General features: G+C 31.4%; 8 protein-coding genes across 8 annotated transcripts; 3 read left to right on the top strand and 5 right to left on the bottom strand. All coding sequences in view use genetic code 12, as the record gives it.

The window, feature by feature from the left end:
* Positions 1-520: 520 nt before the first annotated feature.
* On the bottom strand, positions 521-3,019 carry RSP5 (NEDD4 family E3 ubiquitin-protein ligase; the record flags this gene model as incomplete). Its single annotated transcript, XM_709377.2, has 1 exon — positions 521-3,019. The coding sequence occupies one exon, from the start codon at positions 3,017-3,019 to the stop codon at positions 521-523; it is 2,499 nt and encodes an 832-aa protein (XP_714470.1).
* Positions 3,020-4,208: 1,189 nt separating this feature from the next.
* Positions 4,209-6,383, bottom strand: DSE1 (Dse1p; the record flags this gene model as incomplete). Its single annotated transcript, XM_709378.1, has 1 exon — positions 4,209-6,383. One exon carries the CDS (start codon positions 6,381-6,383, stop codon positions 4,209-4,211), a length of 2,175 nt encoding a protein of 724 aa, XP_714471.1.
* Positions 6,384-8,584: 2,201 nt separating this feature from the next.
* Positions 8,585-9,871, bottom strand: RRP8 (25S rRNA (adenine645-N1)-methyltransferase; the record flags this gene model as incomplete). Its single annotated transcript, XM_709379.2, has 1 exon — positions 8,585-9,871. One exon carries the CDS (start codon positions 9,869-9,871, stop codon positions 8,585-8,587), a length of 1,287 nt encoding a protein of 428 aa, XP_714472.2.
* A 378-nt stretch (positions 9,872-10,249) lies between these two features.
* On the top strand, positions 10,250-12,013 carry STN1 (Stn1p; the record flags this gene model as incomplete). The annotated part of the gene is made up of 1 exon (XM_709380.2): positions 10,250-12,013. The coding sequence occupies one exon, from the start codon at positions 10,250-10,252 to the stop codon at positions 12,011-12,013; it is 1,764 nt and encodes a 587-aa protein (XP_714473.2).
* Positions 12,014-12,342: 329 nt separating this feature from the next.
* CAALFM_C208460CA (uncharacterized protein) lies at positions 12,343-12,831 on the top strand (the record flags this gene model as incomplete). The annotated part of the gene is made up of 1 exon (XM_709382.1): positions 12,343-12,831. The coding sequence occupies one exon, from the start codon at positions 12,343-12,345 to the stop codon at positions 12,829-12,831; it is 489 nt and encodes a 162-aa protein (XP_714475.1).
* Positions 12,832-13,036: 205 nt separating this feature from the next.
* On the bottom strand, positions 13,037-17,728 carry CAALFM_C208450WA (uncharacterized protein; the record flags this gene model as incomplete). The annotated part of the gene is made up of 1 exon (XM_709384.2): positions 13,037-17,728. One exon carries the CDS (start codon positions 17,726-17,728, stop codon positions 13,037-13,039), a length of 4,692 nt encoding a protein of 1,563 aa, XP_714477.2.
* Positions 17,729-21,043: 3,315 nt separating this feature from the next.
* Positions 21,044-22,066, top strand: PGA46 (Pga46p; the record flags this gene model as incomplete). Its single annotated transcript, XM_709386.2, has 1 exon — positions 21,044-22,066. One exon carries the CDS (start codon positions 21,044-21,046, stop codon positions 22,064-22,066), a length of 1,023 nt encoding a protein of 340 aa, XP_714479.2.
* Positions 22,067-22,134: 68 nt separating this feature from the next.
* Positions 22,135-23,199, bottom strand: CAALFM_C208420WA (DNA-3-methyladenine glycosylase II; the record flags this gene model as incomplete). Its single annotated transcript, XM_709387.2, has 1 exon — positions 22,135-23,199. The coding sequence occupies one exon, from the start codon at positions 23,197-23,199 to the stop codon at positions 22,135-22,137; it is 1,065 nt and encodes a 354-aa protein (XP_714480.2).
* Positions 23,200-24,023: the final 824 nt, after the last annotated feature.

The following is a 24,023-nucleotide window of genomic DNA, read 5'->3' as shown; positions in this document are numbered from 1 at the left end:
GCGGGGTTATATAAGACAGGAACGAAATACAACAACAACTATTACTATCCAGCTGGTAGCAACACAGACACATATCTATATCCAACATATGAAAGGTAAGTATTAAACCTTAGACACACTTATTGTAAACGGCTATTAATAAATTACATTGGTTCTGGATTGAAAATAGAAACCCGATATTTACTTACAAATAATGTGTTTTTCCTCACACCGGGTATTTTATTTGTGTATTCTTGGCAAGAAGCCAACGTCAACTCTTCAAATCTACTAATAATAACTAATACAACACATATAGTTATGACAAAAATAACAAACAAATATAAGTATATGTATGTATGTATATATAAATATAAATGTATAACCAGAAAGAAAGAAAGTAAAAAAAAAAAAATCAAACAAAACTAAGATAAAGTGAAAAATGAAAAATGAAATATGTGTATGTATGTATGTATATATGAAAGGGAAAGGGGAAATACCCATTAGTATTAGTAATATGATTAAAGCAAATACTTCTATTCTTCTATTCTTGTCCAAATCCAACTGTTTCTTCAACTGCCAATGTTAATTTTTGTTTCAAACTTTCATAATCAGTATAAGGTGGTAAATCAACTCTATTGAAACATGTATGAGATTTGGGCAATTGATTAGCTTCACCAGCTTTTTCAATAGTAAATCTTCTTGGTCCATCACTACCTTGTAAATCTTTGAAACCATTAACTGGTATACGGGAAGTCCCCGTTGTAAATTGTAATAATCTTGCCTTTTGTTCTGAATCCCATTCATTAATACATTTCCAAAACCATTGAATAACTTGATCATTTTCTTGATAACCACGATAATCAGTATGTTTTTTCCAATCTTCACAATCAATTTCCGCTAATCCACCAATTAATAATTCTAATTCACGTTCATCAAATACATTAACCAATTCTTGAGGTATTAATTCATTGAACCCATCAATAAATGCTTTGAATTGTTCTTCCACTCGTTTACTTATTCTCCATTCAGTTATTAATTCAACATATTCATGTTTATTTTCTTCAGTCACTTCAATATCTCTACCACCAGGTTTTAAATCAACTTCAACAATTTCTCCAAAACTTTCTTCTTCAGCACTAAACGTCAAATCTAATATACCAGTTATATCATTATCTAAAATCCATTTTAATGATCGATAGAATTCAGCATCAACCCCTTCCATATCTTGTAGCACAACTTTTTTATGTAACATCATTTTATATAATGCTCCAACAAAAAAAGCATCCAAGAATCTTCTATGGAATACCCCTAATCCAACAACACGACCAATAAATTTGAAATAATTCAAATGTTCAGGATTAATACCGGAATTAGGATTGATTTGTAATGTATAATTATCATGAGATGAATATTCAAATAAACAATAAAACGGATTAAACATATCATGAGATAATAAGAAAAAGAATTCACGAGAAACACCACCATAATCTAACCCTTCTTCGCCATCAAATTTAATCATTAATCTCTTCTTCAAATCTTCAGGGGTTTGTCTCATAATTTCTTGATATGAATCTTCAAATATATGATCTCTTCTTACTTTAATATGACATTGTCCCGGTAATATTCTTAATGCTGGTTGTGAACGGAAATAAATGACTTTTCTTCTGAAATCACGTTTATATTGTGGGACATTTTGATCCAATGATGATGGTAATCTTGGATCATCCCATGTAGTGGTCTTGGTATTATGATCAACAAAATATACTCGAGCAGTATTGGTTAATCTCATTTCCCAACCTGAAGGTAACGGACCCAATTGACTCACTGGTTGTTGTTGAATAGTGGTATTAGGACCAAATGTTCTAATATATTGTTGTCGTCTTGGATCAACCCAAGTTGTTGTTCTAGTATTATGATCAACAAAATACGGACGTCCTTCAGTAGTAAATCTTTGTTCCCAACCCGATGGTAATTCTCCTAATCCACTAGTAGTGGCACCGGAAGCTGCCATTGAAACTGCAGCTGCAGGGTTGACTGGTGTATTCGCACCTGATGCATTTACCGTGACATTACCACTAGTAATGGAATTACCCGATCCTGTTGGTAAAGGTGAAACCGATCCTTCACCAGGTAATGTTCTACCCCGATGTTGTCTTCTTTCTGCTTCAGTTTCTGATTGTCTTTGTTGGCCTCTTTCAGTTTCTGATTGATGTAAAGCTGGACGTTGCCAAGTTGTAGTTCTAGAATTGTGATCAACATAATAAGTTCTACCAAAATTATCAGTTCTACGTTCCCAACCAGGTGGTAATCTACCATATTGATCTTCAAAAGATGAATATTGTCTAGATGCTGCTCCAGCTGCTCCAGCTGCTCCTCCTGGGGTTGCCGCAGTTTCTGGGTGTCCTTGTCCTATTGGAGGCAATGAAGATGTTGGACCTGATCCATTAGCACCAACAGTTGCATCAGAAGATGCTTGTGCTGTTGAGTTTGCAGTAGTAGTAGCTGAACCTATGCGTAAATTATTAACACCGCTAGTAATTGTAGCAATATTATTGGATGATGAAGCACCAGTACCTCTAGTAGTGGCTGTGGTTACCCCTCCTCCATTGGAATTTCTATTATGAGATATCACAACAATGATTTTCCCCGATACCGCTAAATTTTCATTAGATTTTTTCAAATCTCTAGTTATAGTTTCTTCCGAACTATTTAAAGACAAATCAATAACATCACCAATTCTAACATTAATAACACCAAGAAATCCTTGATCTTTCTTTTTAAATTTTTTTTGATCAAATACTTGTATAACTAATATAGAATCTTCTTTAGCTTGGAAATTGAAAGTTTCATTCCAATAAGGATTTAATGTTTTTTTAGCAGTGATGGTAGTTTTAGTTTGAGATCCATCAACTGTCAACACGGCAAATGGATCTGGTTGACGGAATACATCTCGTTTATATAATGATTCAGCAGCAACAACTTTAACGTTGATGGTGGTAGTGTTGTTGTTGCTCCTTGATGTAGATATATTAGGAGCCATAATTTATACAACACAGAGTTTTCTTCGATTGATGGGAAGGTTGAACAAATGGAAGAAATTGAATGGTATAAAAAAGCAAATTAATTTTTCTAACAAACAGTGAGAAAGAGAGAGAGAGAGAGTAAAAAAAAAAGGGAAGAAGGGGAGTGAGTGAGTGAGTGACAAATGAATGTTGAACCTCAACTCAACTCAACTGAGAATATGACAGCAGGAAAAAAATATAAAACCATTATAAACTGGAAATAGAAATGCATTTTCTATTGAATAATTTGTAATTATTGTTAGTCAATCAATCATATTCTAATTACAACCGAAACAGCCTAGATAGATGTTGTCAAAATAAGTTGGCTAAATCAACAGTGTAGAAATTGGGTTATAACTCAAAGGCTAAAAAATTAAGATGATGGGAACTTGGTTAGAAGAGTAACTTTAACGGTTGAACACTACAAGATATGGTTATTAAAATCCAATATCCATTCATATAGTCCAATTATTCAAATATATAGGAGCTTTTAATTTGTAATTGCCTTGTATTGCCAATCTTCTCTATATACCAATCTAATTGCATCTGTCAAACTATTGAATCTAGAATTCTGTTTCTGTTTCTTTTTTTTTTTCTTCGGACCGTTGTGGCCGTGGGCTGGCACAAACATATCGTGGTGGTGGCCGAGATTATGCCGCTAAGTTGATCACTTTTACTCCAGTGTCGGAAGGCTTAGTTCATCTCTTGGTCGCATGACCTAAAATAGAAAAAAAAAAAAACCGATTAAACTGAAAAACTCATCTTTCAAGACAGTTGTAGTATTTTACTATTTTACTATTTTCTTACTAATTATTTATTTTTTTTTTGCCTTCGCTTAATTTAAAGAATGGAATTATATATTTATAGAGAATCTTTATTTTAAGTAAATCCGATGACATTTAAAGGTATTTCCACAAAGAAGAAGAAGAAGAAGAAAAAGTCACTAAAGATTAATCTAGGCTAAAAATTGCACTAGTCGTGTGTTATTGCACAAAAGTAACCAACAGCATTTTTAACTCTATACAATATCAAGTAGCGTATAGTATTTATCATTATATAATCATTTGTATATTATCATTATTACATTATAAGAAGTGTTATAGTTAACATCTTTATAGTAGAATTCCAAAAAAAAAAAACAGAAGAAAAAGTACTTAAATATTTATCTTAGATTGAAATTATAGGAGTATTAGTAACAGCTTGATCTGAATTTGTGTTGTTATCCTTGGTGGTGGTGGTGGTAGTGGAGGTATCTTTGACTGGTAATAATAACGACATATATTTATGTTCCTGATGATTAACTTCATTTTCAACATCAGTCACAACTGTAGATAATGATTCGACTGAATTGTTTAATTGAGTTTGTTGTGAAGAAACACTTGAAAAAGATGAATTTCTATTATCACTTTGACGTTGATCTTCGTTATTGGTGTTATTCTTGACATAATTGAATGTAAATTCATCTTCACTTTCACAAATATTGAATCTAGTTGGACTGTTGACCAAAGTGTCATTAGAAACATTATGCACAGACACTATACTCTCATCAATAGAAGCACTATGGGTATGGGTATTAGTTGGTCTAGTAGTAGTATTATTATTATTATTCTTAATGGTGGTGGTTGGTTTTCTTGAAATGGTTAATGGTTTCACTAAACTATCTTGAGATACATTATTACCAAAAGAAATTAAAGTATCATTTGAACCAGTAGCAGAACTAGAAGTAATATTATTGTTATTAAGTTGACTTTGTAATAATAATTGAATATCTTCTTCAGTATAATATAATTTATTAGTGTTGATATTAACATTAATAGATTCTGATACTTTATTATGCACACCAAGAAATGAAGAACTATCAATTGATAATATTTTGATTTCTTCATCATCATGATCGTTACTACTTGTTGTTGTGGTTGTAGAACACATGGCAACAATTGATGAATTAGAAGCAGGTAATATAGTTCCACATTGATATTGATCCAATTTAGTTTCTAATTTATTTGCTTTACCATTAAATTCAATACTATTAAAACCTTCTTTTAATCCACAAGATATTGGTAACTTGGTATTATCATTTTCTTCCCATTGAGAATCTTTGGATATATTTGATAAATCCCAATGAATTATATTACCATCTTTACTACCAGTAAATAAATCATTATTATTCCATTCCATACTAGTAGTAATACTGTAATTGTTATGACCATACAATTCAGCAATATAAGAATCTTGTTTTCTAATATCCCATAATCGAATAACTCCATCACCATGTCCTGCGGCTAATATGTTTGTATTCATAGGATTCCATTTAACTATATTAGCCGATAATTTACGATATGATGATTGAGTCTTGTCATGGATTTGTGCAGTATTATAATTTGGAATATTGAATTGACAATCTCTTAAATCAAATAATGAAACACCAAATAATCCACAAATAGCGACGGTATTGGCACTACTAGTATTAGTACTGCTATGGTTTTTTTCTGGGACATCAAAATTTTTAATACCAGAAACGGTTGAAATTGAAATTGGTGAAGGTCTAGTTTGTTGATGACAACCTTTAATATCCCAATAAAATAAATAATCATTATATATTGATAATAAATTTTCATGATTATTCAAAAAATTTAAATGTTTTATTGGTGTAGAAATTGTATTTTCCAATTGATTTTGTTTTAAATGTTTCCTATGATTGAATCGTTTACAGATTTCTGCTGAATTGTTATCATCCTCATCATCATCATTGTAATCGAAGTCGCCATTACTATTAGTATTGAAAACATCATGAGTGGCTAATTTTGGGGTTGAAACTAAATGAGCATACCCTTTATTATTACCAGTAACCAAATATCGAGTATTATTGATCCATTTCATAGCATGTATATTAGGTAAACTAATAGTATGATGATGAATTAAATGATTATTAAATAAATTCAATTCATAAATAAATAGATTTGATTCTGATTTACCTGATGATATAGCTAATATAGGATTCCCACCTTGATTTTTATTAATTGACATTGATGTTAAATTCATTGATTCATCAGGAATTTTCCAATAATTGGATTTAACATTAGTACGATTTAAACAACATGATTGATTCAAAATTGCAGTATCTTTAACATTATAAGGATTTAGTAACCATGAAGAATTGGAAGCATTTTGATATATGCTTGATGTAGTAGTAGTAGTAGTAGTAGTAGTACCGTTGTTGCTAATGGAGTTGGAATCAACTAAAGATAAACTTTCAACACTAGATATTGGTGATAATGAAGGACTGAATCGTTTAATAGCATTCTGTCTAAATAAAAATGTTGGTTCGTAATAATCAGTCATTGTGTGGTGTGAATTTGGCAGCGCGTTTACTTGGTATGAGGTGTATGTGTGTGTATAAAAAATTGGTGGCAAAATAATATTAATACTATATGTGTAGCAAAATTAAAACAATCTTTGAATAGAAATGAGATAATTTTGATCAGTCTTTATATAAATTTTTTTAAATAAGATCTTTGGTTGCCAAATTATATAATTTATGATTTTGGTTGTTAATTAAATTTTGTGGATAAACTTATCACTATTATTCAAGGGAGAAGGGGGGGAGGAGAAGTAGGATGGCAAAATAAAATATAATAGAACTTATCAATGAATGTAAATTCTATCGTTAATGAAATTTTTTTTTTCAAAATAGTTGTAAAGGAGGAAATTATCAAAATGAATGAATTGAGGGAAAAGTTGGATATATATAGTCTGTAGGGGGTGATCTCTTTTGATAAGAAAATATGGAGGGAAGGAAAGGAAATCAAAATCTGAAATCTGAAATCTGAAATCAAATATTAAGATTTACATTCCTTTTCTAATCTATATATATATATATATATATATCAATCATCTGCATTAAAGGATTTACAATTCTGATTGAAAAAGATTTGTGGGTGTAAAAAGAAATTGAAGTAGAAGTAGTAGAAGTAGTAGAAGATAAATCGCTGGTTGATGCTACCCAATTGAGAAGACAGTAAAATAAATTCTTTCTTTTTTCAGGTCAATTTGCACGCCACTTTTATTAGTTTTTGATCACTTGTACACGTACAATAAAGTGAGATTTCTCTCTTTTCATTGTGTGTTTGTGTGTTAAATCTTTCTATCATTCTTTCAACAAAAGTATCAACTGATAGAATAATCAATTGTATTGTAAATATGTGTTCAAGTACAAGGATATTGTTATGTCTGTTCTACTATTATTCTGTGTGGTAAAGAAAGGCATATTTTATTTTCTATTTGACCGCAAAAGAAAAAAAGAAACACACACAATTTGTATTTTTCTTCTTTAAGATTGCGAAAAATGCAAGCAAGCACCCACCCACCCATCCATCCACTGGTTTAAACAAAAAAGAAGGCTGGTAAAATTAATGATATACCACCAATAGATTGATTGATTGGTATAGAACACATCAACAGATTACTAAAAAAATACTTCAAAATTAAAAAAAAAGATTAACATGAACAGTTCTTTTTAGTATATTTGTTACTAAAATAATCGTTTTTTTTTTTCTTTCTATTTTTTCTTTTTTTTAAGATGAAAGTCCAAAATTTGTATTGTTAAATTCGTTCCACGAGCTGGTTGATTATCCAAATATAGTACAACTTTAACTTTCTTTGTTTAACCAACTTCAATTGAATCTTTTCTATTGTTGATTGTTACTTTTTTGTACTAACCTATATGTTTATGTCATTGTTTTGTATCAATTGCAAAATACCATCATGTCATTATAATTTGGCAAATCCATCATTAAGTGTTAATCATTTTTGTCAGATGATTTCAACAAAGAAATGAAACAAAAGAGGAGTTGAGCAATGATATGAATATTATATATTTGTGAATGATGTAATTGAAAAATAGCAATCTTAATGAAAATACACACATATATATATATATAATATAGAAGCTGGTGGGTGTTGATAATTATTATGATTGGATAAATTCTTGGTACAGAAATTATTTTTCTTTATATACACCAAGAAAGTTGGCTATGTACATTAATTTACTGGATCATATAAGCCAGTATTAAAATAAACAATTTTACATGCATGATCAATTCTGACAGATAAGTATAATTGGTTGTAAATCACACTTTCATAATAAATATGGTTGTAGATCGGATTTGAATGTTGTTGATCCTTGCTTTTTCAAAAAAAAATTGTCATATATTATTATGAAATGATTTGCAGTAGCCAACTAGTATTATTGCCGATTTATTCTTCACCCCTTTCTGTCTAGTACAAGAGATTACCAAATAGTCTATTATATATTGTCTTAACACTTTTTGAATCTAGGATACTAGATACTACAGTTGTATGCTCTGATTTGTTGGTGTGCCACAGAATTGATATACTATTTACTACTTTATGTGAAATCTTAATTGAAAAGAAAGAACTAATAAATCGCCTACAGTTGATCCTAACATATAAAAGACTACGTTGATATCCATTTCCTTCTATCTATAAATAAAATCATCATTGTGAAAAATCACCTACCCAGGTTACCTCCTTTTATATATACAAGGTTTTAATAACCATTCTCCTTCAGCTTTTTCCGATCTTTTACTTTCCAATTTTTCAATATCAGTTCTATCATCATCTTCTTCAATAAATTTCTTTTTCTTTTTCTCCAATTTCAATTGACGTTCACGTAAAATATCTGGTGGTGGTTTAAAAAATTCAAATCTAGTAAACATTTTATTAGAATTATCGGTCAGTTTATGAAATAATCCAAATGCTTTCAAAGAATTAACAAATTCTTCACCAATTAATTCTTCATTTTGATTTTTGACTTCACCACTTTCACTAAATCGTGATTTAATTTCTGCTATCCATATTTCCCCTCTAGGTATTAAAATTCTCCATGCTTCTTTAATAAAATCTAAGAAATTAGTACCCATTAATGATAAACAAAATATAACTATAGAACATGATTCATCAGGTAATGGAACATTTTTAATATCAGCAACTGTAATTCTATCATTTTGTTTTTTTAAATCAAAACTATGAACTTTAATATCCAACCCTTTGAAATATTTCTTATTCTTTTTCTGGGGTTTATTATAATTATTAACAAAATTAGTAACATCAAGGCTCAATTGTGCTTCTCCACATCCCATATCAGCAATAACAACTTGTTTATTTTGTAAACCAGGTAATCCTCCAGGTGCATTAACAGGTCTATTTTTACCTCTAGTTTTAATTTGATCAACAAATACATCAACAGGATTTTCTGGCCATGAAGCAACTTGTTGATTAAAACCTTGATGATATTCATCAAATAATGATGGAGTATCTTTAACTAATTTTAATGCTTCTTCTGAACTTATAGTATATAATTGTTCATTTATCCAACGGAATCTTGATCCAGATAATTTGGCCATCATTTTTTGTTGTAATGGAGTCAATTTTTTATTTGATGATATAAATGAATTTGTTAATGATTGGTCACTAGATTGATTCTTTATTTCATTTGAGTCCGTCCGATTGGTTTTCTTTTGCTTCTTTGATTGTTTGTTAGACAGTTTATGTTGATCTTCGGCTGGCTGTTGTTCTTCATTTTCATGTTTTCTCTTTTTATCCTTTTTTGGATTTGAATTATCTTTATCAGATTTCGATGGTTTTGCATTGGTTTCATTATTTGTTATATTTGAACCATTATCAATTTGTTTCGGTTCTCTTTTGTTCTTATTCTTATTCTTGTTTTTATTCTTTTTTTCAGGTAATCCACCTACTTTGATTTTATTATTATTTTTCAAATCCCATCCTTTAACTTCAAATAACACCATTTTTGAACCAGTTATGTATAGTCTTTGTATTAAATGGAAAAGAATACTACTAGCGATGAGATGAGATGGTGGAGAGAAGAGGTAGATGATTTTGTATGGCAATAATTTTTTTTCTCTTTCTCTCTCTTTGTCTCTGTACACGACTTTGACAATACAGTGAGTCGTGTGAATGCGTCTAATAAATAAAGTGTAAAGAATTAAATCATATCAAATGCCAAATAAACAAACATCAACACGTCTGATAACTCTATAACAAGATTGTACAATAATATTATTAACTACTGGATAAGCAAGTATATCATCAGCTAGTGATTAATATCCATTTTATTACCTCTCCTCTCCTTATAGAATAAATATTATAAGAATAATGATACTACTATGGATAGATCAAATCGTTTACTTTATCCTAGAACTAAAATTGATTGGGGTCCAGGAGAAAATCATATATGTTTAAGAACATCAACTAAAAATTATTATGTGATTGAATTATTTCATCAATCACCAACTTTAGATAAATTAATTCCATTATTTATAAATGATATTAATTCATCACCAAATTTATTTCAAATTTATTATCAAATTGCCGAAAATTTAACTCAAATAGTATTAATTAATAATTACCCCGTGAATAAAGTTCGAATAGTTGGGAAAATCATTAATGAAAAATATAAATCAAATGATAATTATAATACTAGCACTAATACTAGAACGAAATCTGGTAGTGGACAAGGTATTAATGATGTGTTTTTAACAATTGATGATTTCGTTGGATCAAGTTCAAGAATAATTGTTAATTTAAACCAATCGAAATTTAGATCTCAAGGATGTAGATTAAATATGTCCAATCGTGGGAAAATTGTTGAAATTGAAGGGATCATAAATAATAAATATATTTATTATAATAGATATAACAACTACAACAACTATAACAATGATAACTTACTACAACGAGAAATCGATGTTGAAAAATTTACAGTATTAAGTCATAATGGTAATGAATTCCATATTGAAATGGAAAATTGGAAGAAAACATTGGAATTTCGTAATCTGAATTTATTGGAACCATGGGTATTTATTCCTTCACCACAAAGAAATAAAGATTGTCAACAGCAGCCTTTAACTTATAGATTCACGGAAGCAGAATTACGGAAACGGAATAATCGTCAGAACTTGGTTATTTCATCGCCCTCGCCAATTAATGAAATACAACCAGAAGAATTAGCATTTGAAGATAGTTTATTAGTTGATGCTGTACGTAAATCAAGTGATAAGACAGTAGTTGATTCTATTGATAATGATGATTGGCCACAGGAAAGCGGGTTTGAAGAATTAAAGGATGATTCAGCGGTAGTGCAACAACAACAACAACAACAACAGCAGCAGCAGCAGCAGCAGCCGAATTTACCCCAGATTCCACGTTCATCACTGACATCACGACAAGCCACCCCTCTTACTAGCGATACAGCCATCAATGGCACATCACTGGGTTTATTCAATCAATTAGAAAATATATCAAACAAGAAAGATGTCACTCTGAAGATGGATGACGACGACAACCACGATGATGATGATGATATTATAATTTTAGCGGTGAATGATAATCCTGTTAAAGTAGTGACAGAATTTCAAGTAACTTTGGAAATTATAAAATTCATTATCAATAAAAATTTCACCAAATTCAAACTTGTGGAAATATATCGTCATAATTATATTTCACAATTATTAACCAATTTAACAACAATTCAATTGAGTACTTTACAACAAATTCCAAATTTTAAAAATTTGACTTCATTTGACGAATATAAATCAATAATTTTCCATCGTATTCGTCGTGTTTTACAATTTGATTATGAATTAATCACCGTTAGTCAAACCCAACTGGTTAAACTGAAAAATTTACAAAATTTATTTTATAGTTTGATACAAATCTTACATAATTTAAGTGATACTGAAAAACAACTGAACCATGAATTGAATGTAATGGATTATATAGAATTATTAAGACAAGAAAAATTAATATTTGGTGGGATTAATTATAAAATAATTAATGGAATTATTGATTACATTTTGACAATGGTTTTAAAACAAGATCGTTTATGGAAATATGATACAAAAAACATATCATGGAAATATATAGGATAATTATTATAGAACCTTTATGTTTACCTTATTTATTTATTTATTTATATAGTATATTTATTACCATTTGTGTGGGTTTATTTGTAATTGGTGATTTTGCGGAGAGAGCAATTTTGATCTTCGGTTATCTGCGGTGGGAGAGAAATATCTTATCAAACTATATAAAACTAAATTGAATCCACCATATATATAGAAAAAAATATCAGCAATACTTCTTTCAATTCTTTCTTTCAGTATTATCATTTTTATAGCCAACTACAAGGCAAACCATATATTCACCAGTTAACATAATAGCACCTTGAAAACATACATATCCTTTTTTTTTTTCCATAATGTCTGTTGATCCAATTACTTGTCATATATTAGATACCACATTAGGAACACCAGCTTCTGGTGTCATTGTTCAATTGTTTCATATATCTAATGATCCTTTATTATCTTCAATATCTGAAGACACAACTACAACCAATGGTAAACATTTTGCAATGGCAAAGACTGATAATGATGGACGTATTAAACAATGGATAATTAATCCAAATGGAGATTTCCAAAATCTAGGAATCACTAAAAATAGTAGCAAGAATAATCATCAATCATGGAATAATTTAAAACCAGGCATATATAAAGCTAAATTTTTAACTGGGAAATATTTCTTACTGTTAGCTCAAAATCAACAAGGATCGACTAGTGGTGGTGACGGTGGTAGAACATTTTTCCCATTTGTTGAAATTTCATTTATTATTGATAATCCACCAGATAATCATTATCATATTCCTTTATTGTTAAGTAATTATAGTTATACTACTTATCGTGGAAGTTAATACATTTATACATATATATGTAGAAAATTTACAATACTACAACATAGAATAAACAATGTATTTATCAATAAAACAAAATAAAATGATTAGAATTAACTAAATGAACTAAATAAATAAAAAAAAATACAGGAAAATCTATCTAAATAATTATACAGTTTATGGGAAATTTTGATTGTCTGGGTGTAGTTTGATAAGTCAACCTTCCTTAGTAAAAGAAATGTGTATTATTTTGAGAACTTTCATGAACCAACATTTCATTACATTTATAATAATTCAATTCATTCTTGATCTTATTAATCTCTTTTGGATCACTCAAAGAATATTGGGTAACGGCTTTATTATATCTCTTATACATATCACTGGCAAACGTTTCATTAATAGATATCTTATTGGTGAAAACAACACGTTTAGAATTGGATGATGAGCCAGAACTACCTCCTCCTCCTCCAATCATAGTTTGTTTCATAGTAGCAGTGAATCCACCGCCACCACCACCCATCCTCTTACGTCTTTTCAAAATCGATCTCTTGCTCATTGATTCATCAACAAATAATTTAACTTCTGATAAATCTTCAAATTTTTTCATATCAACTTCAATTTTAGGATAATCTTTAAATTGTCGAATATATTTCAAATGAGGTGGTAAATTTTTCTTTTCATCATCAGTAAGATTATTGAAAATATATTGTAATTCTTGACTATCGATAACCATTGATTTTTTGACTCCATCTCGAGTACTGCTTGTTTCAGAACCATCAACAACTGGGTCAAATTTTTCATCAGCCAGCATTCTAATATTTTTAGATGTTCCAACAAGCAGTGGTGCAATTAAAGGAGTAGCAGTAATAACTGGAGTAGAAACTTTTTCATTATGTTCGGTGATGGGTACAGGACTAGTAGTATTAGCAGAAGCACCAGCAGTTCTAGCATCACCAAAGCCAACAGCCGGACCAGCATCAGTAGTAGTGATAGTAGGTGCACCTGGACCTGCACTCGCTGCTGCTGCTGCTGCCATTTGATCTCTAAATTTTTCCAATTCTCTACTAGTTTTCGCATCAAGAGTAGCCTCCAGACTTTTATCAATATATGCATTCAATGCACCTTCATCCATTGTAGCCCAACGTGCTTCACTTTGAATAAAATACATATTTTCAGTTTCATCATTTTCATCACCACTAGACATAGATGGACCCGATTCTCCATCAGCATCATCTTTCAATTGTTGATCTTGAATTTGGGCAATCGATAATTCATCATCTCTTAAAAATGGTTCATTCAAACTACTTGACCCAGTAGTAATTTTATGAATAAAATTTGGTGGTGACGTTGGTGTTAATTCACTTTCAAATTTTTCATCAAAGGTTAACATCAATTCTTCAAATAACCCAGTTTCTTCAGGTTCAAAATCAGGTAATGACCCCAATTTTATCGAAGGGGCTATTTCACTCAATACCGAAACTCTATTCTCATTATTGAAACCTAATTGTGGTTTCTGTTTTTCAGCAATCACTGGCAAATCTTCTTGATCCTCTTTCTTTTGTCTTCTAAACTTGAATAATCTCGATCCAGCGGATCCTGCAGACGCCAAAGAAGTGGTTGATTCTGATTTTTCCATTGATTTTTCATGAATTTGAGGTTTAAACATCTTAAAAAATGATTTGAAATTAGTACCACCTTTCTTAGTATCTTGTTGATTAAGTGGAAGGTTTCCCTCTATGGCTGCATTAGTACCACTTTGATAGATATGGGATTTAGGCAGGTTTTTGTGAAATTGTTGTTTTGGTTGCATTGGCTGTGGTGGTGGTGGATGTGAAATCAGATCAAAAGACTCATCTGCAACCGTTGTGTTGGAAAAGTCTTGTTCATTCTTCCCAATTGGAGGTGGTTTACGTGTTGGTTCAAACCTACTATGTGCTGACAACTTTTCAGATGATGGAACAAGTATATCAGGAACTTGTGATTTATCGGAAACCACCGATGGTAATGATTTCGTCTTTTTCAATGTCTTTGCGGGTAATTCATTCAACTTCGATTCTGATTTATTTGAACTGTTTCCTAAATTCTTACTCTTGTCAGCATCTTCATTCAATAACAATGATCTAACAGGCTTTGACGGCTTTTTCTCTGGAGTTACAGGATCTTCAAATTGTTCTTCGTTTTTCATATCCTTTAATTTTAAAGATTGTTTGGCCAATTCTTCTTCAAAAGTACCAGATGCATCATATAAAACCAGTCGTGTAGGACTTGGATCTCTTTCATTTTCACTACTTTTATTACTGGTCAGATGTCCCAGTGCATCACGACGATCCGGTACATTAGGGTTGGTTGCTGATGAGAGTGGTGGTGGTGGAGCTTTTATAGGTTGCGTTTGAATCGCTATTGGAATAGTGAACTCTTCAACTTCCTTCTTCTTGCCGATAGCATTACCAGAAACCTTTTCAGAAGGTTTGTGTTTCAGACTTGAATGCGATTCATCTTTACCATCTGTATCTGATTTTTTATCTCCGTGTTTCTTGGATCTTTTCTTCTTTGGTCTCCCCTTCACTCTCATTCCAGGTGACTTTTCAATTGGTGGTGGAGGTGGCGGAGAATCACCTGTGATTTGAGGTGTCGTTACTTCTTGTATAGGACTTCTCTTTGGTGTTATGGGCGGTGCTGGATCTGCAGATGCATTAACTGGTGTCTTCTTTTGCGGATTAAAAAAATCACCAGCTGACGATGTAGATGAGGCGTTACGATGATGCTTTCTGATTTTATTATTATTGACAATCATGACATCACCTCTTGGTGGTATATCCACTTGTTTATCATTCAAAAACTTGTTGAAAGTGCTGGAGCTTATATCATAGTATCGTGAACTTCTTGGTGTGGAGGTTATAGAATCTGTTGGTGAGGGAATAAACTTTATTGCTTGATCTTCACTAACCTGGATAATATGTTCCTTAACAGGAGCTCCAGCACTACTAGAACGCAACAGTTGACGTTTTTCATTGATTAATCGTGAGTATTCTTTTTGTTCTTGTTCAATTTGGTCTTTGTCTAATTGTTCTTGTTGTTGCTGATGATGAGTCTTGGTTGGAGTAGAATTTAAATTCGAAATGATTTCACTCAACTGGTACAGTTCAGGCGATGAATCATGGAAATATTGTTCAACAAATGATTCGGTATCTATTGTTGGCTCTGGTAACAAACTTATTTGACTTTTTCGATTACTAGTCCCACCACTACTACTGGAGTTAGTGCTTGTACTGATACTAGTGTCTGTATTCAGTCTCTTGTAATCTAATATCGATCCAGCACTAATTCGAGGCGGCCGGAAAGCATTGATCTTGTTTGGTGGTGTAACAATTGGAGTAGCAGTCTTTAACGACGTTGGTGATGGTGGTGCTAACTTTGGTGTATCTTTGGGTTCTTTGAACAGCTCTTGATCAGGTGAACTAACTGGAGTCTTGAAAATTTCTTCTTCACTAGACATTTCTGACGAACGAGATATATCTCTTAATGTTGGCTTTACTGGTGCACCCAACTGAGAAATACTATTCGAATTGCTGCTACCATACAAGGAGGTTGGCGAACTGTTTCCAGAACGGTTGCTCAATTCTCTTTGCTTTAGCACATCTAATGGTGGTGTGTTGTCATATAACAAGGAAGGAGTATTACCAGCAGACGAATTATTTGTTGAATTTGGTGAATCATTATTGCCCACTGTGAGAGGACTCGACAATGAGTGTTGCAAATTTCTCGATCTTGGTACATTCCTCTCACTTCGAGAACTTGACGATACAGATTCATCGCGTACAAATCGACGCAGATCAGATACATTTCTATTATCCCAAGATGAATTATTCGAATGGCCCACACTAACTGATCGTAATGTTGAGGCTGGAGTTGTCCTAAATGTTTCCTCACTAGTCTCATTTAGTGTGGTTAGGGCAGCATCTTCGGTTGCGGAATCTGGACGATTGTTGTTACTCTCATCACAAGATGACCCAGAGCTGTTTCTGATTTCATTGGAAAGTCGATTGTGGTCGTCACTTATTGATGTAGATGGAGTATTTGTAGCTGATCGATTAACATTTGAATGGGAATTGTCGGCATTTTCCGCTAACAAATTGGAAACATTGGATACATTAGATGTTTGAGATGAGAATGAGGATGTGTTGGAATATTGCTCGGTTTTGGTGATATTTTGAGATTGGAGTTTGTGACTATTTTTCAAACTAGAACTGCTGTTGCTATTTCGATACGATTCATATGGCATCTTTGTGGTACTATCTTCAAGTACAATATTGGTTGCAATATCTCCTTTGTTACTTCTTATAGTCAGCACCAAATTCTGTTTATTTAACACTTTAATATTCTGAAGGGAAGCTGACTTGGGTAGCGACGTCAAAGAATTATTTGAATGTATTGAAGTTTTCCCGCTATTACTAGGTAAAGTAGACGCACTATTTGCGGATGAAGAATGGGTGGAATGTACTGGACTATGAGTTGGTGAATCTGTTGCAAAGGAATTACTCGGTACGATAGTGTCAACTGGTGAAAAAGTATTTTCGGGCTTTGTTGGTGGAGAATCAGTATGTATCTTGTTTGGTCTATTTCTTTTTGCTGGTGTTGTTCTTGGTCTGAATACTTCACCATTAGGGAAATAATATACTCCTTCTTTAGAATAAAAGGAACTACCGCCACTAGGAGGACTACGAAAACTTGTATCACTTAGTAGTTTTGGTGAGATTCCATTACTATTGGGAAATTTCTTTGTTGGCTTTTTCACAAATTTACTATCCACTGCAATTAGGTTGTCTGTAGATAAATCATGTACGGAAATGTTGTTCTGCGATGATGCAGTAGTTGACATTGAAGTCAAAGAATTTCTTCGTGAACTATGCTCTGTCATTTTTTTTTTTGAAAGAACAATCTTATATCTGGAAGTGGAATAATAAATGAATCAAAAAATACAAAAACGGGGAAAATAAAAAAAAGTATAAACGAAAGTGGAATTTAAATAAATTGACTTGATAGAAATGGAAAGTTAACTCTAAAGGTTATCTCTCTTTCTTCTCTAGATGTTGAGCTAAAAATAAAATATTAAAATATTAAAATATTGAAATAATGAAATAATAAATTTTTTTTGAAATATTTGTTTTTTTTTTTCTTTAAGGGGGCTCTGTCTCTCTCTCCCTCTCAAACCTTCTTTCTCTTTGTTTTAGTAATTTGGGAGAACAGAAAAATAGAAAAGAAGAAAAGAAGAAAATTATAATCAATAAATTTTTTGTTGCTTGATTTAATTTGAAAGGGAAGTAACGGGAGTGTACCTAATGATAAAAAAAAAATTAAACAATCAATCAATCAACTGGCAATATTCAATTTGACATATACTTTGATTTGATTGTTTTAGATAACTAAGTTGAATATTCTCTAGTCTATTAGTTATTGTCCAAATTAATAGCTTGTCAACTAAGATGGAAAGCTAGACTTGTATAGCTAAATTAAAAAACTTATTGGAATCAGATAACAAAAAAAAATTATTGTGTTGTACCCTTTTGATTGTTAAATTTGCCGAGCAATTGACGGATGTAACAGGGACCCAATTGACACGAAATATAGATATGTATGTGTGTTGATATAGTTTTTAGGTTTGTGAAGTGTAATTATAAATCTCAAAACAAAGAACTCTTGATAAGATTATAATAATTCTCAATCGAGATACTCGTTTTTGTTCTTATTTAAGCTTTGAACAAAAAGAAAATATCCACCAATTTAAATGGGAAAAGAATCGAGGAAGCGAGTGTGTTGAGGTAGTTTAATTCTCTAGTGTGTAATGAATAACCCACACTGTATTCAGTTGTAACAGAAAAGTAGGGATGTATCGTAATCTTGAATGGAATAACAAAAAAAGAATCTTTGAATTAAAAAACAGATCTTCTTTGTATATTGGGTTGGTTGGTTGGTTGTAAAGGCTGTGTGTGTAGTTGTTGTCAAATTTTACCAGTCTCTAAACGTGTTTTCTTTTTTCCGTTCTATTTGTTGTCAATCGTTTTTTCTGGCACTAAAATGTATTTATGAATTGAAATGTTCTAGGTATGGCTTTGGTTGGCCTTATTGATAGTAAACTGAATAAGAAATAACTAACGTAAGAGTTGAAAAAGAACAGTTTGGTCAATAGAGAAAAGAGAAGAAATGAAATATAAGAAAAATAACAAAATGTGTTTGAACAAAATTTTTTTTAGTTTTGATTTCTTGAATCCTCCTTCATTTCTACAACTTATAACCACTTTGTGTTGATACTTCGGGTAATCCCCAAAAAATCGCCTCTAACAATATGCATTTATTTTACAGCAGTACTGGTTAAACTTGCAGTATGAAAAACAGAACATATGTTAAAAAGAGGGTTTGACAATAATGAAATTCCACATTTTTTTCAATACACAAAAACCTAAATAAATAAAAGAATTTATTATTTGTGGGCGACCAGCCAACATCAAATAATTCCAACCAGAAACGAATACTAGTGAACTGACAAATAAAAAATAATAGAATATGTATTAACTCGTTTTCTGAATTATTAGTTGAAACATCCGAGATTGCTGGGACTATTTTTAATTAGTGTGTAATTATTGTCTACAACGTGCAACCTCTTAAACATCCACCAAAACAAAAAATTGAAACAACCAACGTCGCGTAAACTAGGAACAAACAATACAACCCCAAATAGATTGTTATACAACTACCAACAAGAATAACTTCATAGATACTGGAAATAAAGTTAAGGGAAAAAAAAAAAACAATCAAGAAGAATTTCAAATCAATCTTTCAAAACCCTTGAACACAAAATCAAATGAAAAACAGTTTCAACACGACGAATCCTTGCATTTCTTGTTTAGCTTTATGTCAATTATGGAAAAACTTCAAATCTTGAACTACTAGTTTGGGAAAGCGTTTGGGCTTTAAACTTCATTAGAGTATGATGAGATTGAAACTAACTAATTGATTCTAATTGTTTGCATTATTATCTAAGTTTTATTGTTCTGATTACAATCTCTCGTTTCTAAAAAATCCCTTGTTCAATTAAGTCAGGAGAATAATAAGTTCAGATAGTTAGACAAGTTGCCGTAATCCCGAACTTTCCATTATCAATGTTGTTCCTCGACCACTCAGGTTTTTGAAACTCTTATTCAGAATACTTCACTGGGTACCACGTTTAATTCTTAGATGCTGTAATGCCAGGGGTTATCAGTAGCGCTTGCAAATATCCGAAACAAAGTTAATCATTGATTTACACAATGATTTCACCCCTTTTTTGGTCACGGTAGACCGACAATCATTGGACTATCAAACAACTACCAGCCAGCCACATCATCGATTCCAAGTTGAGTTCTATATCTGAGACATTATGTATAGAACAGTGAAACTTTGACGGGTGTCTAGAATTGGTAACCTTTTCTGTTTTATCGCCATATGGTACCTTAAAATGTTGTAATATCATGGGTATGCTCAATTACTGCAACTTTCAGTTTATTATCACTTTGGTGATGGTTTTAACAATAAAACAGTACCTATATAGACAGGTCGTGGACGTTGGTAATGCATAAACAACAATTGGATCTTTTTTCGTCAATTTTCAAGTTTCAATTGCAAGCAAAAAAAGACCGTGTATAGCATTCAGTCTAGAACAATAGAAATTTTCGTGTCTGGATTTGATTTTGGTGACTCTTTTTTTTACCCCTGAAATATTTAAACTTTTAGTGTCTAAAAGTTTTTTTTGGTGTTTTTTTTCTTATTATGCAGTATCCAATTCTGACAATTTTTTTCAAACATTCCATTATAAAACTAAATGTTTGAATTGAGTGATGTTGGAAACGGTAAGAACTACGTCTTTTTTGGTATACGATGCCTGTAAAACAACGTCTGTTGGTCCGACAGCTGAATCAAATTCTAGTAAAAGGGTTTCCTTGATGAACACTTTCAATATTGCGGAAAGTTTGTTGGTGCCTGTGATGCATAAGTAAATAGATGGCAACCACAGTCTTGAAAATAAACAAAACATAGCAAACTCGAAACAAAATTGATGGAAATAGGCATCAAATTCAAAGTTGTATAATAGCTGATATTTGTGGTATGGTTGCAAAATATGCAGCATATCTATAACTCGAAAAAATAGTTCCGTTTTTGCAAACCACAAACATTTGATACCAAACCATGTACAGTAGCTATGAAAATACTTCTAATTTATTCAATGACTCCAAAACTTGTTATATGGTTTACGTTATTTGTACTATGTTTGCAAATGGGTGATACATTTGATATATCAATAAATAATGAAGAAATTGATAATCCTGGCCTAATCATCAAATCTAAATTTAAAAAATATTTACCGGAACTACAAGAAAATCTAGAAATACCAATCACTGAAAAGCAACAAAGTATTAAAGAATCATTTATTCCTAGACGGATAAATTACCCTCATTATGGATTGAGATCACGATTTAGAAAAGATATTGCTATTCTGGAAACAACGACCACCACCACCCAAGAATCGGAAACATCAATTGCAACAAATGGTGATTCTTTCGATAGTGACAATGGAGAAAATAAAAGTGATTCAAGTGATGATGAAAGTAGCAACAACGAGGGTAATGATAAATCTGATGCTACATTCAAATCACTTTCTTCTTCTTCTCCTACAGTAGTACATTCAAGACGATCTTGGATTAAAGATTTCTTAATTTTCAAAGAACAAAAAGTATCTACCATGTCATCTTCGTCTTCGTCATCTTCCGGGTCATTACGAGACAAATCCAAACTCAAACAAGAAAATAAACAACTACAATCTCGGATCAAGAATTATGATGACACAGTCAGTGATCCTCGAGATTTAAAACGATGGGTAAGATTGATTGCTGATGAAGGTAAGAATGAATTTGGTAAAAAACATTCATCAAAAAATTATATTCAAAAAAATGAAATTGAATTAGATATTGAAGAATTTATTCATTATTTAGTGGAAGAACAAGGATTTAATTCATCAGATTTAGAATTTTTGAGATTGAAAAATTTGGATTATGGATTAGGTGAAATCGAAAAAGAATTGAATAAATTAAAAGAAGCAAAAGGGTCACCTAAAGTTATTTCCATTGGCGGAGAAGATGAAAATTCAGCTCCATTGTTATGGATTAAGATTTCTAAACCTACTGTATGCTTAGTAATTGCTTTAACTTTTCTATTGCTAGGTTAATAATCAATAACACACACATGCACATACATGCACATACACATATATATATATATCTAGCGGTAATTCTTCTATTCATCTAATTTTTCTAATACATCAATATTTGTAGAACTTAATCTCCATAAAATCATCATGAATACACTACGATAAGGCAGGAATCTCTTAGCAGCATATTTAACATATGCATCATGTATAGGCGTCCAATTCCTTTTAGAATCAGTCTTATTAGCAAATTTCAGTTTCCGTTTCAATAATAATTGACTTTCTTCATCATTCATACATTCTTGTTTAATTTGTTTCAACAATTCAGGTCGTTTATTTAAATAACGAGCCATTCCTCGAGCTATTCCCAAATCATCTTCAGCAAACACATCCATTTCTTCTAATGTAAACATGGCAAACATTTTTGCTGACCATATACCAATACCTTTTAATTTACACAATTCAATTAAAATGTCGTCTAATTTTGACTGTTTATAAAATTCAAATCTAGTCAAATGATTATTAGGGTCATTAAATGCCTCACTTATACTCTGAACATATTTGACTTTCATATTTGATAATCCAACACTCTTTAATTCTTCGGGCGTGAATTTCAATGTTTTATTTGGAGTTGGTATTCCATCAAATAATCCTTCAAATCTTGTTTGAATAGCTTTAGCAGCTGCACCACTCACTTGTTGAGCAATAACTGACCGAATTAGTGAATACCAGTAAGTATGAATTCGATTTTCCTTGTCGTTGCTGTTATTGTAATTCTCATTCATAGTTACATTGGTGTAAATTAAACTGCTGAAACTTTTAAAATTCTGATGCACGATAACTGGATATAAACTTGGATCAATTTTAAGTATATGTTGAATCCCCTTGATAAATTCTGGTGTATGATCTTGAATGTATTTGGGTGGAAGTGAAAGATCTTGTGGTATAGTTATATGAGTTAATAGATCTTCTAGATCCAGTGATGATTTGGTTAATTTAGGTTTTGGTTTGGATAATTTGGGTTTCTTAATGATTTTTGCATTCTCTATTGATGTTTGTGAAAGCTTTAAATTTGAGTCAACTATAGCTGTCTTTCTAGTAGAACTGGTAACAGATTTGGTGGTTATTGATTTAAATCGCGTTATTGCACCCATCTTGAATAATAATACACGTGTCTTTTTGAAGTATATAGGAAATATTGTACAGTAGATAACTTAATGAGATCAAACCAAATAATAAGAGGGCGAGTATATTGCTCCAGAATTAGGTAGATTCTTGAATAATGTTGATTAGTAAGAAACTGGAAATTTGCTTCCCTGGTGATAATTTTATAGTCCTGTAATTATTTTTTTTTCGGTGGCTTATTTCCGTAATTACTAATTGGGGGTATCTAAATGAATCCAAAAATGTTGAGAGCAATAAAATATGAATTAAGGTTTACAGTAAGGTTCATTACTGTTCTAAGAGAACAAGGTCGTCATATAGTACTCTAATCTCCATCTAAAACATGCCATAAGCTTATGTAGTCCAAATGATCGGTAACTTTATTAAATGCTTACACTCCTTTAATTGTGTGCTCACGTGACATGCACTATTTTGCAGTAATACAAATTGACCCTCTATTGTATCGTAATATTGTTTAAATGCTAGGCGTGCATATCTAATCGAGTTCGAGTATACTCCTTGAAGCAATCAAAACCTTATTGCTCCGTCAAAATTGTACTGTTTCTACTATATTTTCTGTAGTATACATTATCACGCCAAACGCTGTAACTTAAAATCAATAACCATTATATTATTATGAGTAGTTCTTGAAATAATCGCCAATTCTGTTGTTTCTCCAGCCATGATATAAGTGCTAAACTTAAGTTTTGCTTTACAGTTGTTGTGTCTTTCTGTCTTTGATGTGCCTAATGGGCGGCTAAAAATCATTTGTTCACAAACACAAATAGGTTGGCGGCTAATACTCTACCATATA

This window comes from Candida albicans, chromosome 2, assembly GCF_000182965.3.
Source record: "Candida albicans SC5314 chromosome 2, complete sequence".
Lineage (NCBI taxonomy): Eukaryota > Fungi > Ascomycota > Pichiomycetes > Serinales > Debaryomycetaceae > Candida > Candida albicans.
The sequence above is the reverse complement of the archived record's forward strand: the minus strand, read 5'-3'. Positions and strand labels throughout refer to the sequence as shown.